Consider the following 18,971-nt stretch of genomic DNA (forward strand, 5'->3'; position numbering starts at 1 on the left):
ATCTGAGCTCCCTCGCTTAAATTCTGGGTGAAACCCTGGCTTGACTGACATCAGTGACAAAACTCCCTTTTGCTTCAATAAGGTCAAAATTTCATCCACTTTTTTTCTTTTTAATGCCATTACACATTTAATTTGAATAGATAAAGTTACTTTTTAAAGTGTTTGTGGAGTGGGTACCTCAACCACTTGAAGAAGTGTGTCAGTGGGCATCTGAGAAAGTGTAACATCATTGCAAAACCTGATTGTGGCAGGGAATCGCATAGGAAACTTAGACATGGCTGGCACTTGTACGTAGTAATAACAGTAAAAGGGCATATATCAAATGGGGGGAGTGTCTAATGCCATATGGTGAGATTTGGGCAGGATTTGAACGGTGTGAGGGGGAGAAAGGGATGGACAGATTCGCTTAGAAGATTCCCTATGCCCCTGAAATGCTGGCAAGCACTCACCGAAAGATTTTGATGAATTTTTGTAAATAAAAATTAAAAGTGGGTTTTGGCTGGGATAAATGCAAGAGAGTGAAGGTAAAATAGAAAACAATGGCAGTCGCAGGAGGGGCTGGGGAGCAGGCGCCGGGGGAGAGAGGAGCAAGAGCTGCCCTGCGCGTCCCCTTTGCTCTGCTGGCAAATGCAGAAGGTGGGAAGCGAATCTTCATAATGGTTTTCTAGCTGCCTGCTGGGTTAAGAAGGGATTATTTCAGCTGAGCCCGGAGGCTGGTGTGGCGGCAGGACAGATGAGCGCCGTGGCACCTTGCACCGCGGTCCTGTCAGCGGGGATGTGCTGCAGTGACACAAAGGCTGTGTGCAGCCCCTTCCCAAACAACAGGGATTCTTCCAGGGCAAAACCCAACAAGAGCCAGTGAAAACCAGAAAAGTCCTTTTGCACTTAAAAGTTGCTTTCTTCTCCTTCCATCAAGAGTGGTACAAAGAGCTGGGAAAGGCTGGTTTAACAAGCCAAGGCAACAGGGGAGAGGTGAGCCGAGGATGCAGAGGCAGGGGCAGGCGGAGGGGGGGGCAGCCTTAGGAGGCACAAGTGGAGATGTGGGGCAGGGTGAGAAGGCTGGGAAGGTGCCCAGTCTTCTGCTCTGGGTGATAGGAGGTTGGAGAGCCCAACGTGTGAGGCAGAGATAAATGCTGAAAAAAGCCTCGAGCATTAGTGTCAGCAATTTGAGCCTTCCTGTACCGTTGCTACAAGAGGAAAGGAACATCCACCTGTGCCAAAGTGGTTTTACCTGATGGGCTTTGACAAGGAGAATCGGTACTGCTTTCCACATCTGTGGGGACCAGTGCCCGGACAAGCCAGAAAGTGGTCAAAGATCCCCAGAAAGCCAGGAGCAGAGCTATAAGCTGCACCCAGTTACCTGAATCCCAGCCCAAAAAAATCAAAACCAATCCTTTGCTCCACATTTCTGGATGTAGTTTTCCAGATAGAAAGTCAGACAAATCCAGTCCCCAACCAGGGAGCTGGGGCAATCTTTGAGCATCTCTCAAAGTCCCAATCTGGAGAGCCACAGTCCCTTCTCCATACTGGTACCAGACCTGGTCCTTGCGATGAGAAGCAGAGTGGCTCCTGGCAGGCTGACTGGCAGAGCAGTTGAAGAGCTGACTGTGTGATGTTTGCTGTGTTAAGCTTCATGAGTTCTTTAGCCCTGCAAATGCACCTTCTCCTGGTTGGTGCACCCAAGACTTTGGCTCCTTTGTAAAGGAAGGAGGACTTGTTTCTTGTTGTTTCCAGGGGGACCTCTCTGAAGTCTCCACCAGCATGCCACCGTATCCAGCTATAACCACATCCACCCACGCATGGTGGTCAGAGCTGGGCACAGCCAGGGCTCTGCTCCAGGGACACCACTGGCATGACGCCACAGCTGCAGCACCAACGCCTGCATGAGCCCGGGAAATGCCGCTGGCACTGCACGTTTGTGCCATAAGGAAATGCAGGGCATGGGCAGCCAGTATGACCGTGCAAAGCTGGAAGTGGGTCAGAAGGGTGGAGACAACTGACTGGGTGCATCTCCATTCACCTCTTAGTCCAGATCAGGAATATGCTTTGGAAACCATAATCCTCATTGCCTCCACTTACCATGCTGGTTCTCATCAAAGAGGGGTCTTGGGGCACATGTGTTAAACACGTCCCATGCCACTTGCAAATATAACAGTAAATCTTTGCGGTGTTGCAAAGAGAAGACCCGGCTTATGCAGCCGCTACTGTCCCGATGTGGCAGACTGAGGTTTGTTCCAAGCCAAGGTTCACCTTGAAGCTCTTGTGTGAATGAACAAATTAACAGCCTGGAAAAAGCAAAGACCACAAATGACTCTGTGATCAGTTTTATCCAATTCTGATAAGAGCACATTTTGGTCAGCCCTGTACGAGACACGAGAGACTCAAAAACCCCAGGCAGACAAGGCAAATTTTATCCCTCAGAAGAAGAACAGGCTGTTGCAGCCTGATAGGAAACGCGGCTCCCCAGAGAGATGCCCGGAGGCAGGACTGTGCTCTGAACGGTGGCTCTGGCTTACCACAGTATCAAAATGTTAAGGCTGCAAAAAGTCACTTAATGGTGCCCCAAAGCCCAAATAATGTGTAATTGGTGTTCTCTGTAGGTTTTTGATTGATGATTTTGATGAGCAAAATCAACCGCCTAGGAAATCCCACCTTAAACTCACAGGGACGAGTATTAATTGTTGTATGCCTTGCCCAAGACAACTTACACCCCACAGCTCAGTGCCTCATCTGTCTCCTCCCTCCCTTCTCCTCTCTCCAGCTTCTTGCTCCTGCATCATTGCCATTTGAAAAACTTCCAGAGAAAAAAACCTGCAAGAATTTTCCTGTCTTCCCATCTTCTTCGCCCTCATTTCTAGACATGCTGTCTTTTTAATACTTAATTGTTCTAATTGCCTAATTATCTGTCTCACACAATCGTGATTCGCAGCTGTAAAATGTTCTTTAGCTTCTGGATGAACATGTCTTTCAACTGGTCTCATGGAAACCAAGATGAAGTTGTTTGCCTTGGAGGGGAGGACGGCCCACAGTCAGAGCACCAGCTCCTGCTTCAGACAGAGTTGGATTTGCTGTGGTTTCTGCCCCTGTGCAGATGTCCCCAAGACCTCATGGGCCACATCTCTGTGTTCCACCTCTGCAGACTGGTAGAGGTGCAGAGGGGGGAAAGTTTGGGTGCAACAAGCAGGAGACAACGTCAGCATCCCTTTGTCTCCTGGCAGAGCCAGACCTCCTTGTGCAACATTTTGGGGGTCTACCATCTGCAGGGATACAGGCACAAGCTGCTCAGGGCTTAAGGAGCAGAAAGGTCCCAGAGGGAGTAACTCCAGAGGTGAGACAACATGAGAGCAGGCAGAGCTGACGTCTGTCATTCCTTTGTCTTCTCAATAAACTCGATATCCAGCTAAATACCCAACATTCCTCTTCAGCAGCTCCTGAAAGCTCCATTAGTCATTTGAGGGACTTTGTACTTATATGAGTCAACTTGTTTCAGAGTCTGAATCATGAGCGTCTGCACTATGGCGTGACGGGGTAAGTTAGTATGGATCTTAGCCTAGTGCTTTTCGAAAAGCAGGAATAGTGCCTGAATCTGTTTTGGTTTTTTTTTTTTTTTCATTACTCCAAATGTTCCTATCTTGAAGAAAACATTTGTGTTGGAAAACAGGGCATTAGCAGTGCAAACGGCAGCAGGCCTGTGGGACTGGAAGAGCCAAATACGGCTCGTCCTGGCAGCAGGGACACCTCCCCAGATAACCCCGATCGACTGAACTGTTAAACAAATATAATCCAGCAGTCATGGAAGAGGTGTTCGCCTCTTTCCCTCTATATACTACTGTAGTTAAAGCTGTCAGAGGTATACACAGAAAAGTAGCTGTTTATAGTACTCTGCAGAGTGAGAAAGTTACGAGATTTAAAAGCAGACAACCTCCATATGTTCATATACTGACTGAAAGCCTGGGAATTGCTAGCCTACATTTCCTGTAGTAGGCTTTCCATATTTATGTTTTCCTCGATTGCAGCTAGACTCGATGTATATGCGTTGGATTTACCGAGCTTTTGCAGTAAAGAAGGTGCTGAGAATCCCTGGCTCAAAATTGTGGGGTTTGAAGTGTGCGGTAGAGACTGAACGTAGCAGGTGCCAACAAATGTACTTCTTAAAGTGTGAGCAAGTGGTCAGTCCTGGGGAGACACATGACAGATGGGTTTGTTTTTCCATGTTTTCCATCTCTCTTTCAAGAACATTATTACTTGTAAGTTAAATAAGTTACAACACAAATACACCAACACTCTGCTTTGTGGCTTCTCTATGTGGAAACCAACCCATAAAGCTTGTAGCCTGGGAGTGCTCAGCAGACAAGCAATGTCCGTGCCAGGATGTGACTGCACTTGGAGAAAAGGCAAAGTACAAAATACGAGAAAATTTAAAGCTGGCCTCTGAGTGACGGAGAGCTGCATTTGGAGGATGTGAAATTCCAGCAAGGATTTCCCAGGTAATGCCCACGCCTTAAAGCAGGCCAGTATCCTGTGTAAAGGAAATGCTGGGGCACTGACCTGCCTATTCACTGGGGCGTGCGGGGAGGGGAGGTTGCACAAGAAGCCTTTCGCTTCAACACTGGCACTTTTTTGTTGTGTGGGCATGCACTGGATGATCTCTTGCATGCCCTAAATGTCTTCCCCCTCTTCAGGAGGACCAGGCACATTCACATCCAGGAACACGAGAGCTCTGCTCTTGAACCAGCACTACTGATGCTGCTCCTCCCTTTCCGTACCAGCCCCATGCAAGGACTGAGCTCCCTTGATATGCGCAGAGCCAAGGCTGGATTCAGAGCTGGACCTCTTGCTGCCACATCCAAAGTGCCTGATTAGGAAAATGAGACCCTCAGCCACTCTGAGATGTGAGTCAGCTCTAGATAATTTACTTTTTATTTCCTTTTTTTATTTTATTCATGAGAAAGGGGGGAGAAGGCAGAGCTGGAGACAGAGCCAGATGGCGTAGCTGGGGAGCTGCGCCTCTCAGGGACCACTAAAGGCCATCAGAGTGGATGTGACAATCTCTCTTTCAATGATGCGCTCTTGCTCCTGTGCAGCATCACTGGCCCTGTTTGTGGAGCTTCACGAAGCCCAGCCTCGACTCAGAAAGGCTCCCGCAGGACTGGGCTGTACGACAGCCACAGGATGTGTGTTATGGGAGAAGCTCGAGCTACTGGCCTTGCACAAAACCCCAGGATACGTCTGTGCACAGGGCACTGACTGAGACGCCTGTTCTGCAGCTCACCAGGCAGCGGGCATCGGCCCCATCAGCTGCTGGTGGTGGCTGTGTGCTTGGGTCGAGGCCAACCAGACCAGGGGAGATGGGGCATGAAGCAGGGCACACTGTGCTTGCCTGGTTTCAAGGAGGGTAGGGAGGGCATGTGATACCGTTGCTGCAGGCTTTGGGGACGTGTGGGGCTGATCCGGGCTGCTCCCTGGGCTGTGCAAACATAGAGCACACAGCTCTGTGGTATTAGATTCATCAGAGCTATATCAAGAGGCCCTTTTCAGAGCCCCTTTATTTTTGATGCTGTGCAAAAGCCCCCCTTAGATGCACATGCCATCCTAGAAGAAAATGCCAGTTCCCAAAAGACTTGGGGAACACTTATACCTAGCAAAAAAACCCCCAACATTGAAGTGCTTCACTGCCTTGGAAATGGTTTGTTAGCCTACTAAGGGCAAAAAAAAATCTTTCTGAAGTCGGTGCCTGAGCAGCACTTATATCTCAATTATCCCCATGTTGTGTCGCTGTGCGTGAGATTATGAGCTAACGTGTTTTTCATGTCTTCTTCAGCACAAGTTTAAGAGCAACATTTATCTCTGGTCACATCAATTCTTTGGTCAACTCAGCAGCAAAGGTGATGCTTGCTGCCCTTGTGCCGGAGACTCCACTAACGAGGCTGAGTGATTTATTCATTAAGGGCAGGGAAATCTGGAGCTTTATTCAAGAAGCCCTGGTGGGAAATTTGCATGAAAATTTCATGCTGTTCACTTGCAGGAGCCCTGCCTGGCAGCGGGTGCCCTTCCCTGCTGGGCTGCCCTTTCCCTTACTGCAGGACATGGCCTGGCTTTGCTTCAGCAAACCTTTTAATAGAAATATAACATGCAAAGGGGTTTTTTTTGTTTGTTTGGTTGTTTGGTTGGTTGGTTTTTTGTTTTGCAAAAGTCATGGGACCAGGAAGCTGTTGTCTATTCAAAAAAAAAAAACAGAGCTGGACTTTGGAGACCTGGGAGGCCTTTTGACAGCTCCAGCCATGTTGAAACACCAGGAGTTTGCTCTGGTCCCATTAAAGATTGAAAAAAACCCTCCTACAGACTTTGGAGATGCAGGAAAGCAGCTTTCCAATTCTGGAGCAAAGGAGTGGACCAAGCTGGGCTAGCAGGTCTCTAGGGTCTGGACATGAAAATAAATTTCAGTTTAATTTACAAAGTTTGGCTTCAGATCCTCAAATGGGATTTGCTGAAGGTCTGGTCATGCTTGCATTTTGTCTGACTCTGTCCTGCCTGCTTGACTAAAGGTATTGCAGGCATTGCCCAGGCTAAATCCCTTTCCTGGGGTACACTAGCATCTATTCCAGATAATATTCTTTGTTTTGCTTCATGAATGATGTGGGGACCTCAAACCCATGCATGCATCCAGGCTCTGTGCTGCTCTGTGCTGGGCTGAGCCCGTGATGGTTGCTCACCCCTGGGACTTCCCTTTCCCCCCACACCCTGGCTGCCCCAGAAAGGAAAGCGAGGTGTATGGTCTGAAGAGATACTAGATCTCCACTGGTTGCAGAGAAGCCAAGGGAACAGTTGCACTGAGATGTCTATCCACAGGCATGCTTGTAGATGACTCACGATCTACATTCAGGATTTCCCAGAGGTGAGCAGCCATATGTCTCTTCTCTAGACCCTCTGGGTAGAGGACTTTGCCTCCTCTTTTGCCCCTGGTGATGCCTCCCATGAAGCTGGACCCTTCCATGGTTCTTTTGTGGGTGGGGAGGATGGTGACACTGCTGTGGTGGTGCACCTGGATGGTGGCAGGACTGTCTCAGAGCACAAGGACACTTCGGACATACTGGGTCAGGCTGTGTCTCCGCACTGAGACAACCTTTGGGGTTACTTTTGCAGGGGAGGGTGATAATGAGAAGAGGAGGGAGAGTGTTTTTACATCATTACGTGATAGCGATGGCCAAAATCCCTGTGAGTGTGACTTCCCGTGAGACTGTGCCTCCTTTTTCAGTCACACCACCAGCTGGGCAGTGTGTTGTGGATGTTCCCCAGAAATGCTCCCCGCCACGAAGCATAGCCTGGCGTGAAGGAGCTGCACTTGCATGTATCCAAAACAGTCCCAGAAATTTCCTTCAGCAGCAGCAGATGTTCCTCTGCAGCAGGAATAAAATTTTTCTGTAACATTTCATTGACAGGGACTGGTCCTGCATCCTGTGTCAAACCTTTCCTAGATTTTTATCTATTTCAATGTTTTGAAGCTTGATTTCCTCCCTTGCCCTTGGAGCCCCTGCTCATTTGAGACATTACTCCCCTGCTCTCATTTCCAAAGGTCCCTTTCCACCTCTCAGACACTGTGTCCCTCCTCAGGGTGCTCCATGCTTTCTCCTGTCCCTTCTCTCATGGGGACAGAGCCAGGTCAGGCTGCCCTGTACCTGGGGTTCACACACTGCATCTCGCACTAAAGAAAAGTCCCCACAGAGCCCAATGAGTGAGACCTGCTTTCCTTTTCCTTGTGTTTTGCCATCAAGCTTTTCCATGTGACTTCTTTGCTGTCTCATATAGTTCAGCTCAGCCTTTCCTCTTGATAGGGAATCTCATCATCATCTCCTGCTGGATGCCTGTTTTCCTGAAGCTTGCAAATACCTAATTATCCTTGAGATTCTCCTTTTCCAGTAACAAATGACCACTGGGTATATAACTTATTACGGGGGAGCACTGGCGAGATGCCATCTGCTCCTTCAAGCATCTTATTTTCCTGTTCCCAGTTCTTTGCAGGAGGATGGCACAGGAGAGAAGTTAGAATTAAACTGGTCTTTTATTTTTTTTTCAGTGGAAAAATGTATTGGCCCATAAAACACAACTACCAAACTAGCTCCTGGTCATTGTGATTGAATCAGTCCAGCCTGGAAACCTGGCTTTAAACAGGAGGGATGTGATGTATGAACCCCAGTGGAGGCAAGGAGCTGCCGTGTGAGCACAGACAAGGATGATGTGCATGGGACCTCATGCCCGTGCGTTAACCACCATGCCATCTGGTAATTGTAACCCTGACCTCAACCCACCAAGCAGCTGGCCACAGTCTCTGGTCTTGTCTTCGGCACCCAAATGCCTTTGGGAGAGGGAAGTGTCTTCAGGAGGGAAAGCCTAGGATGGCTTCAAATGGTGGTTCCTTGCTGGAGAGGTGACTAGAGCTGCTGGGCTTCATCGTTCAAGCAAGTCTAGCTTGTGTCCTGCACGGAGGGTAAATTTAGGAGTGCAAGCTTTTGGGATTGTTGATTTAATGATCGTTTTGGCAGCGCCTCAGAGTGAGATGCTGAAGCAGAGACTCATCCAAGCGTTGTAGGGGACCGCACATAGCCCTCTGAGCGCTGCCACCGAGCTGCCTGCATCTCTCCCTGTGTGGGGCTCAAGGTTTTAGGCTATTTTTGAGGGAGAGGCAATTTTTCTTCCTGTTGTTGGTGCTCCCAGCGTTCCCCGTGCCAGCTGCCCCAGGGGCCTGGCCAGCAACTGCACTGCTGAAACTCCCGAGTAATTGATACCTTCTAAAATTGCACCTTTGAAGCAGTTGACTGGCTCCTGTGACGAGCTCCTGAATAATTGAAGCAATATTTGCGGGTTTTGCACTGAAGTACTAACAGCTGTGGTATGTTTTGATATTTATGAAGCCCAATAAATTATGGATTAGTCAGTGCAGTGAGCCCAGCGTGATGCTTATTACTGCTGGAGTGCCGGAGCTGATGGTGTGCTATTCATCCTGTTTTACTTCCATTGTGTGGCTGAGTATGACTGGTGTCTATTACTGGACTTAATAGAGCTTGCTTGCAGGTTTAAGTTCCAGTCCCCGAGAGCCGACAGTGTGTTTTAATTTGTTCTTCACACCACAGATTTTAGAAAGACATGCTGGGACTGTATTTAAGGGTCACAGGGCATCGCATCGACTCACAGATGTGGAGATGATTGTTTCTGCGGTAATGGAGATGGGTGCTAGCAGAATTAGCAGCAAGTCTTGGCATTAAACTGGAAATTATACAAAATCCAATCTTCTTTGCAAGCTGGTCTGTGGGTAAATATTGTATGTCTTCTCTGGGAGGCCTCAATCATTGCACAAACTTTTCTTCGTAACTGAACCAGCACTTGTGAGATTAAACTCTTCACTCCACTTTCTATTGTACGGGCAAATTTTGTCTGGGATATAATTTTGTCCTGGGCAAATCCGGGATGAAAATATTTTCACTTTGCAGATGATCCAAACATATTCCAAATTTCCCCCCATCGGCACAAGCTGCCCGCTGGGAAGGATAGGAAGGGAGGAAATAACCGTTCGGAGCAGCAGATGGCATCCTACCACTCAAAAGCTTCCCTGGCGCTGTAAGGTATAATAAATATATAATAGCAAGTGGCTGTGCTCTGCTTATAGCTGCAGTAAGCAATCTGGTAGAAAACTGAGGGGTTTGTTCATTTCTTAAAAGTCTTTCCTTTACAAATCTAATACTTTCTTTGCTTTCCCTATCTCCTCGGGTGAAAAGAGGTATCTGTAGCTGATCTGCTCACCCAGATCGGCCTGGTCCGTGCAGCCCGCACAGCACGTGTCCTCCCAAGGCAGGTGTCTGGAGCTGGCTGGATAAATGGTGCCCTAAAGTGCCTATTAGTCTTGTGCAAAAAAAGCTATAAAGAGAGCCTAGATCGGATGTCTCAGCTGTGGAGAAGTTAAATGTAAACATCTACATTTCACTCCATGAAACCAGCTGACACTTGTCCAGAAAAAACTGCAGCACTCTTAAATTCTTCTTAAAAGCATCTTGGTACAGAAGTTCCCAGAACAGGTAACCCAGAGGCTCTGCAGGCAAAGCGAGCCTTTGCATCCAGTGAAATGCTTCAGACAGGGATTTCTTCCTCTTTAATTTCTTTTCTGAAGGCGCTGAGTGGGGGAATGAAGGATATTTTACCTTTAAAATTCTAACGTAGGAAAATGCAGTGCTTTTCCACCTGTTGGTTATTCAGCCAGAAATTGCAGATTTTTTTGAGGATGTTTGGGCTGAGTTTCTGGCTGCTATTGCTGTGTTGCATGATAAATTGTTTACAGTTTGCCAGTAGAGGCAAGTGAGAAAAGTTTTTCCTATCCCAATTTCCTCATAAATTATATAATTATAAGAATCATCACAACAACAACAAAAGTCTACTGGATCACAGATAAATCCTATGCAGTTAATGAGGTTTGAATTTAACGTTTTCAGTGCTTCTACCTTCAAAAAATGCCTCTTCAAGAAGAACTGCAGCCCACCGTGCAGAGTTGATAAGGATGACAAATGCTGACGTAGCACCGGCTCTGGTTTCCACTCAAAGCTGGGATGTTGTTTGCTCCTTTCCTCTACAACACCATCACCAACAGCAGCTGACAAACGCCTTGTTGCCAGCTCTGGTATTGATAGCCCAGAATCGGTGACTTCTGTGCCTGTTGTTGCACGAGACCCTCTCCGGATTTCAGTGCAATTCTTTGCATCGCTGACATGTGGTTACTGCTCACATTGCCACGGCTGATTTCCTCAGTGACCATTAACTTTCATGAACACAAGATGCAGAATAAAATTACAGGCACAGTTGGCCTGTAATTTTGGGTGAGAATGTGCCCGTTGCTGTTCCCCCCGGCACTTTTAGCATCATCATGGGTGCAGCGCTTCTTGCTCCTGGCAGCTCCGAGGGTGCCGGCTGTGATGAGCAGCTCAGAGCCTGTGCCTCGGGGGAACAGCCGGGAGCCAGATCTCATCTGTTTTCAACTCACTTTGATTTCTAGACTCCTGAAGATTTCCCACTGAGGCTTGCTAGCTAGTAAATTTAAGCTTACTGGTGTTAGGCTTGCTTTCCTTATCTGCCTTTCATGGACCTCTCTTAGTGCACAGACTGAAAATGTCTGGGGTGGAGGGTCTCTGTATTTTTCATGGACATAACCCTAACCATGTCAGGGGAGGGACTGCGTATCAGGATGGGCTATCTCATCTTTCGGCTCTTTGTCTTTCCCCCTTCCTCTGCAACACTTTTTAATAGGTGGCAAACTTTTGGGTGCATGCCAGACTCATGCAACGGCTACCTTGCCTCATGTGTACCGTGCTTCATGTGATGGCTACATTGCTTTGATGAAGAAGGAGCCAAGTACAGGTAAAACAGCATCTTGAATTTCCTGCTCTCTGTGCGTCCCAATGTGAATTTACAGGGAACAAAAGTCAGCCAGAAACTATTGCAGAGGTCTACCCTGCTGGGCTCCTGAGTCTCCGCACTCTTTTCCCGTTGTGTTTCAGAGCAGAATGTGGAGCACAGGATTTGCCTTGTTCATGTTTTGCTCTGAGTTTGGTTTTCCAGGTGAAGGACTTACCCCACTTTGAGGTGCTCCCAGACGAGGTGGTGGGGAGCAGGTACTCGGGAGCTTGTGCAGGCTGGTTACCAATACTCACTACAAATTACGTGTCAGTTCGAGTTACTGGAAATGCTCAGCACAAACTACTTTTCAGGACATTGACAACAGCTGTTGCAAAGGCAGCGCAAGGCCTGGATACCTTTTCCAGCAAGGCTGAGAGCATTCACATCAGCTGATAGAGTTGTTTGTTGCTTTAAAATGACCCAAAAGGTACATTTATAATGAAGGAAGGAAAAAAAAACTGGAGGGAACCTTGCTATTCCACAGGAATACTGGAGCATGATTTACTTTTGTGATTTCCTGGGGCCTTGTTCCATCTATATTTGCTTTTTACTCTTCTTCTCTCTTGATCATGGAAATGGACATTTTGATTAAAGCTGTTATCCCAGTGAGGAGGCAGAATGTAGCTTCATTTAATATGAGGCTTTTAATGAATGTCTTGAAGCGAAAAAAAAAGAAAAAAATCCATTTTACAAAGGATTTCTGAATCTCCCCCTTCACAGCTGCCGGCAACACAACTGCTGTAGCAGAAATCGTTGCTTACAAAAGACATTGATTATTGTGGCCAAATAAAGGACCCAAGACCGTACTGGGAGGCTGGTCTTGCATTTGGCCGCGGGATAGGGAGAAGCCGGTCCCCCCATCCTGGGGGAGGTCCAAGGCTGGGGCGTTGGAGACCTGCCCCAGCTGCCTCGCACCGGTGCGAGAGTGGCAGCAGGAGTGGATTCTCCCCTCCCACTGGTCCCTGTCCCCAGAGGTCCCCCCACTTTCCCTCTGTCCCCTTCAGAGATGGTCAGCCAGAGTGATCCCAGCTGAGGGTACTCAGAAAAAGGATGTCCTCGGCCCTTCATTTCTTGAGCTATGGTGAAAAAGCCAGACGGTGTTTTCAGGTTGTTACAATCACAAAAAAAAGCTGGAGACAGCAGTTGGCTTTTGGGGTTTGTTTTGGAAATGAAAACTCTAGTTCTGATATAAAAACTGAGTCCTACACTGGGATGTTTTAAGAACAGTCACAGGGTCACACCGATGTCGTGACATTGAGAGAGTTGAAGATTTGCCTCTGTTAACACTTAGCAAAGGCATTGGCAGCCACTCCCAGCGAGCAGGATCATCGCTTACCCAGTTTTCCTGCCGTGCAGACTAGACGTGTCCTCCTTTCCCCTTGGCTCTGGAGCTGAATTATGTGGAGGATGCCAAAAAGGAGGGAAGACCAAAGTCTTGTTTCCACGTACATGCTTGCTCAGTGGCTTGTGTCACTGTGGAGGTGAGCTCCTAGCACCTGCCGTAGGCGATGGGTGATGTCCTGCTCAGGGCCATATCAAACGGATGGATTCTTCCAACAGCAGAGGCATGAGGCCCCCGGGGTTTTAGTGTCCCATCTGTCTCCAGCAGCTGCAGTGGGCAGCGGGAGGGTAATGTGGGACCCTTCACAACTTGAACCACCACAAGTGGACACGCTGGTTGGCTACAGGCCTCTCTATGCTCATCCTGTCCTTTGTCAAAATCTGAATATTACAATAAGGTCTCCTGTGCTTCCCAAACACCCCCTCCCTTCCTTCTGTGAGCTGCCTGGTTCTGCACCCACACAGGTTTGGAAAGGCTGAGGCTGCAAGGCAGATGGAGGGCCGGCTGGACGGTGGGAGCGGGGAGAGCCAGACCAGCACGTGCCTTCATAGCAGGTGGCCTGGTGCAATAGGGAGGACAAATAATTCATCTTTGGGGATCTTCTCTTCCTTACTCCCTCACAGCAAAAGAATAAGCACCAAGCAAAGGATGCTGGCCAAGCATGAATTAGCTATTAGAATAAAGAATTTATTTTGGTTATGGCTTGTTGGGAGGGCTCACCACGCTGCTTTTATATTTGTCTTTTTCTAGTTTCCAAGTGGGTGCTGGGTTTGCTTTCAGATTGTAACCATGCGGGATGGGGATAAGACAGAAAGATGAAGTGGGAAGAGGAGACAAGTCTTAGCAAGTGCCCTTAGCTCTGCTCTGAGCCTCCAGCCTCGAGCTTAAGTTGGGAGGACAAAATAGAAACAAGCAAACAGCTGGCTCTGTAAGAGGCGATGATTAAGAAATTGGCAAGTGAGATCTTGAGCTTTTTCTGTTACCTTTTCCATTTTTGCCTTTTCCTCTTCTTTTGCAAATGGAAAGCAGATAAGCAGTCCAGGGAAGAATGAGCACAGAGGGGAGCCAGCATTTACCCGGGGCAAGGAAGAAAGTGTCCTCACCGCAGCCCTCACCGAGGCATGTCTGGCAGCTTCGCTGCAGCCCCGGGAAGGACTGCAGGGCAGATGTGCCCTACGACCCGATATGCAAAGTTAAAACATCCAGTGCCTTACCACTGCCAACCTGCGTGAGCTTTGGGGAGACACCATGAGAGCAAAAGCAAGAGCACCTCTCCAGGTACCAGCACAGCTCCATGAGGGTACCAGCACCGGCCTCGTTCCTTTGGTCTCCCCCACTAAACACCCATTTCTTCCCATTGCTAACAGCACTCTCCACTGGTCTTCCCATGGGAAAGGTGTTGTGAGCATCCCACATATCCTTTCTCCTTCACTCATATTTTTTTCCTTCCTATCCTTCAGAGATGCAGCATTTATTTGGCCTGAGCTCATGGGCAGAGCTTGGATGGGTTTATATGCTCCGTGCCCGAACCCGTAGACAATTACAAACATGGCTGGCTGCCTGGCTTTATTAATTAGCTACCAGCAGTGCTTCATTTTTCCCTCAGTAGTTTCCTTCTGAATTAGTAGGGCACTGCTCATTAGTTCTCTTCCGCTTTGGGATGCCACAGTTGAACATCATGGCATCCAGAAATGCCAGTTAGTTGAGAGTATAAGCTTGATTTGTTTGGACAATAAAAAAATATTAGTTACATTTAGGTAATTAAGCAGAATAACAGCAAAGCCATTTTGTACTAGTGCAATCTGCCTGCCCTGTACCAGTGGTCAATCTTCCTGTTTCCTGATTTGCTGGCAACAAAGATTAGAGTAAGTGTCCACAATAGTTTCTTGGTTTTGCTGTGAAATATTAAATCTCTCTTCCTGTGAATCTGGTTCAGTCAAGTTGGTATCAGCTGATGGGACATCACCCTGGACACTGACGAGGTGCAGCAAGTCACCAGGTGCCAATGGAAAGCATCCTTGTCACCCTTCTATCTCCAAGTGGCTGCTTAGCTTCACAGCCTTGCTACATGATTTAGTCTTTCAGGGTTAAAAGGTCTTTCATGTCTTTATTAGGCCTAGAGACATGGATGTTTGTGCAGATTTAAATCTTTCCTGAAGTTATTGCTTGAGATGAAGAGGGCAGTGTGTTGCAGGGTACAGTCATAGCCAGGATTTCTAATCTGAGCAAAAATCTCCATTTTCCCAGGAAATCTATGAAACGAAAGGATTTCCTTTCCAGGTATAAAGGTGTAGGAACATCCAGCTGATCTTGCAGTCCACAAAGTACTGTTACAGGGGACAGCTAGGGATGGCCCTAACTTGTACCCCAGCTGTTTCAGTCTGGGATAGTCACTCCCAGCCCCGCAGCCAGTGGAGCAGAACGGGCACACGGAAAAGCTGCCGGTCATTCAAGGGAGGTGTCTGAGGATGGCCCTGGCAGGTGTATGGCTTTCCTCTTGGCTTGAAGGGAAACAAATATCTGAATTCGGGTGGGATGACTGCCTCCTCTTGCTTGCCCTTTCCTGATGGAGAATCATCTGCAGAAAAATCTGCTATGGCAGACTCAGTAAGTTTTAGTGCTTTGTTCCAACTTCGTAACCCCCAAGCAACTTTTGGGAAAAGGGACAATGGACGAAACAGCAAAAATCCCTTTGGTCAAGCCGTTGTGCCTGGCTGATGCCCTCAGGAAGCCTGTGTGCCAGGTCAGCAGGCAGAAAGGGAGGAAAGGTGCATTTTTACCAAGGACTAGAGGGTGATAGGGGTCTTCTCATGAAGTGCTACTTTGGGATTGAACCCACTTTGTGCTACTTCATGTTTTCCTCAAAAGCAGTCACCATTTGCCATGGCGACACCATTTACCAAGGTTACAGGCAGACTAAATGGTGATGTGTATTATTTATGAAGACTTGTTTTCATTTTTCTGATATGCACCCTGGAGTTTGGGCTCAGTTCAACCAGGAACAGCACTTCTAGCAACTTGGTGCTTATTTAAGTACTTAACGCTAAATAACAGCAGTAGCAACCAGGGTGGTAAAATAATGTTTTATTTCATGAATGAACAAACACTACCATGCCACATCCTAAAGTTCTTTCTACAAAAGATTGTGGACAGAGCAGATTTTTACATTTCTTGGGTCAAGTTCATTTCAGGCTTTTGAGCCTGCTCGGTGTAGCAAAATCTGGACACGCAGCATTCTTATTGTCTATTTGGCATTTTGCCGGATAAAGCAGATTTATACCGTAGTTCTTGTTCACACAATGTCGATGCACTGTAAATTAAAGATAATCAAAACCAAACTAGGTCATTTCTGTGGTTTATCAATATATTTTTCATGATGGTCAAAGTACAACCGACATTCAAAGCTTAAAATAAAGATAATAAAAAAGACACACTAAAGAACACAATGGAAACATCATCATTGCTGTCAGGATGTGAGTTTACCTACAGTACTATGTAAAAAGTAGAAACCGGCATTGATATTCAAGCTGTCAAAACAAGAAAAGGAATTACATTAATTGTTATATTTCCAAGCTAGTACTTCTAGAGTCCTGATCAGCAAAGAAGTGTTATCGCATGCATGCTGAACACAAGACTAATATTGGATCGGGGACCTGACGAAGAACTGACTTACATTCCTTTATATACAACAAAATGAAATATACAGTATTAATACTGGCTGTACATTTGGTCAGAATATTTTACAAGGAGCGACACTAGTCAAAATTCTTATGACACAGTAGGTGGAAGTGAATGAAGGCTGGATTTCTTTCTGAGAGTTGAATGTTTTCACAAGAAGTTTTAAAAGTTGCTTTGCACCACTATAATGAAGTGTTAGATATTTTAAAGCAAAAATGCTCCCATTTTTTTTTTTTTTTCTTTTATGCTTGGCAAAACTAGTGTGAGCAGAAGAGATACTTAAACGTGTTTGGAATGTGCTAATCGTTGACCTGGAATACAGCTAAGCCACAGACAGCATGTGCAATAAATCTCTGCACATTGGTTCTGTTTAAATGGCTTTATGAGATGATCTGTGAAGTATCTGGTACAAATTCCTGCTACCATAGCCTCATCTAGCCGCTCCCCAACAGGCTGCCAACCAATTGTTCCAACACTAAAAGAAGAAAAAGTATAATCGTGACCGTCGCATATTTTTCTATAGTACAATAAAAATATCTCAATGTTAAGCTGGTTTAGCTTATTTATGTGCATATTTTTCAAGGCTGCCGAAGAAAATACTCAATCTTGCAGGCAAAGGCTATGCTGGGAACATGAGAGTGAGTTTTCCTTTGCTTTATTCTGACAAATTTTTTATGTCTGGGTAACTCGACCCCCTTTGCCTCTTTAGACCCCTAAGGTCTAAAGTGAGTTGGTTAATTCAGTGTATGTTTTTTCCCTATCCCCATCAGAACAAGCTGAGAAGCTAATAAGGTAAGCATGAGACCCAGTGAAAACAGAAGTAAAAGCCATACAAAATAAAGAAATAATTACAGGAAGGTAAAGATCGGTGTAACTATAGCGATATTTCATACAATTGAATTTGTATGTCCTGTAGCAATGATGAACCTTCTGAACATGGGAAAGAGCAGGCAAGTATGTAAGAATCAGTATCCTTTAAAATAATTGTGCTATAATCTTGTCCATGTATTAGGTTAGATTTTTTTCTGACAGTGTGATGCTAACTATAGTAACCTTAATATGGATGACCAATTTCACTGCTACTGCTTGATGGCTTGAATGCAAAGAGACATTATATCTTCCAGTCCTCAAAGCGGTTTCTTGGGGTGTTCCTTCAAGTTCAATGTCTTACCACTTTCACAATAGAAGTCACTTTGTGGCAAATAAGAAAAGAAAGAAAAAAAAGGAAAAAAACAACAAAGAAAAAGAAGATATTGGTTGTGATGGATTCATTTCAGACAGCAGTTTCTGCTGAGTTCACCATGCTTAATGTTCTTCCATTTAGGAAGGAGTTGCTGTCAAGTAAAGCAGATGAGCTGCTTTCAGTTTTCTTTAAATACATGCTAACAACGTAACATCTCTTTCTTCAGGAAAATGATCCAGTTGCATATTGTTAGAGAGATCTGCCTTGTGCTTGGCACGGACAAGTAGGGTTAATCGTCATCCTCCTCCTCTTTCAGTGGGGCTATCGGGAGTTTGTCCTCAACTTGGAAACACGCCACAAAGAAGTTGACAATGGAGTTGTACAAATGCTGCTCCAGTGCTGCATTGCTAAAGTAATGGCTTTCATCGGGGTAAATCTGCAAAGAAACAGGCAAATACACACCGTTAGGAGCTTAAAGTCTCAGGACTGACCACCCATATCTGCAGCTTGAGCTGGCCTGCAAACCTAATGCTTCTCCTCAGCACCGTGCGTCTTCCCATAGATGCACATGAGGTCCAGGGTAATTCAGGCACCACAGCACTCTGAGCGCAGACTTGCATCTTCCTTCAAAAGGAACTTTTTTGGGGGAGGATTTTCCATTTAATTCCATTCAGAACAAGTTCAGGCTAAGCAGAACCAGACCACACCTACAAATAACATTGCTTGCTCCTTGTGAAAACTGAAAAAACCCAGTGCATGTCTATGGAGAGAAATGGCATTAGGTTTTACTGACTAAAATGAGGGCTTTAAAGAAAAAATGTCATTAAGTAAAAAATTGAAATAAAGCTTTCTGGAGAAGTAATTAAATAGAAAAAGTGTGGGAAGCTAGAAATGAAATACTTTAAACAACTTTCCATTTAAATGGAAGAGGTAACTTCTGCATGTGTCGAAGGAATGCGAGAGGATCGTAATTGTCTAGACTGGGATACTGAAGGGGGAAAAAATGAGTTGCTAGGGTTGGATGCTTGCAGGCAGGACTGAGGCGTCTCACAGCTTCTCTGAGTACCTCAATCCAAGATGTAGATCCTTCAGCCCTCTATTGAGTCCTCAACTAACCTTTGACGTGCATCAAGCCCATTGGTGCCTCCAAGCTCCAATGTACTAATGCTTCTGCATTGGGAAATGTGCAGGGGCACCTCAGTCATTGTAGCGCTGACCAAATCCGTGCTGGGCTCATTGCTTAGCTCCCGTGTCTATGCTCCATCCTATCTGTGTTTGGAGCATGATGGAGTGAGCATACCCATCACATGAAGCTCCGCAGAAATGCAGCCA

General features: G+C 46.4%; 1 protein-coding gene across 2 annotated transcripts in view; it reads right to left on the reverse strand.

The window, feature by feature from the left end:
* Positions 1–16,726: 16,726 nt before the first annotated feature.
* Positions 16,727–18,971, reverse strand: part of DPP6 (dipeptidyl peptidase like 6) — a 421,969-nt gene continuing 419,724 nt past the window's right edge. For both annotated transcript variants that reach the window (XM_050915790.1, XM_050915791.1), the window contains exon 26: positions 16,727–18,075. In XM_050915790.1, coding sequence (XP_050771747.1) covers positions 17,929–18,075 — 147 coding nt within the window. In that variant the 3' untranslated portion in view covers positions 16,727–17,928. The remainder of the gene's footprint in view (positions 18,076–18,971) is intronic.

Source organism: Gymnogyps californianus, chromosome 2 (assembly GCF_018139145.2).
Source record: "Gymnogyps californianus isolate 813 chromosome 2, ASM1813914v2, whole genome shotgun sequence".
Classification (NCBI taxonomy): Eukaryota; Metazoa; Chordata; class Aves; order Accipitriformes; family Cathartidae; genus Gymnogyps; species Gymnogyps californianus.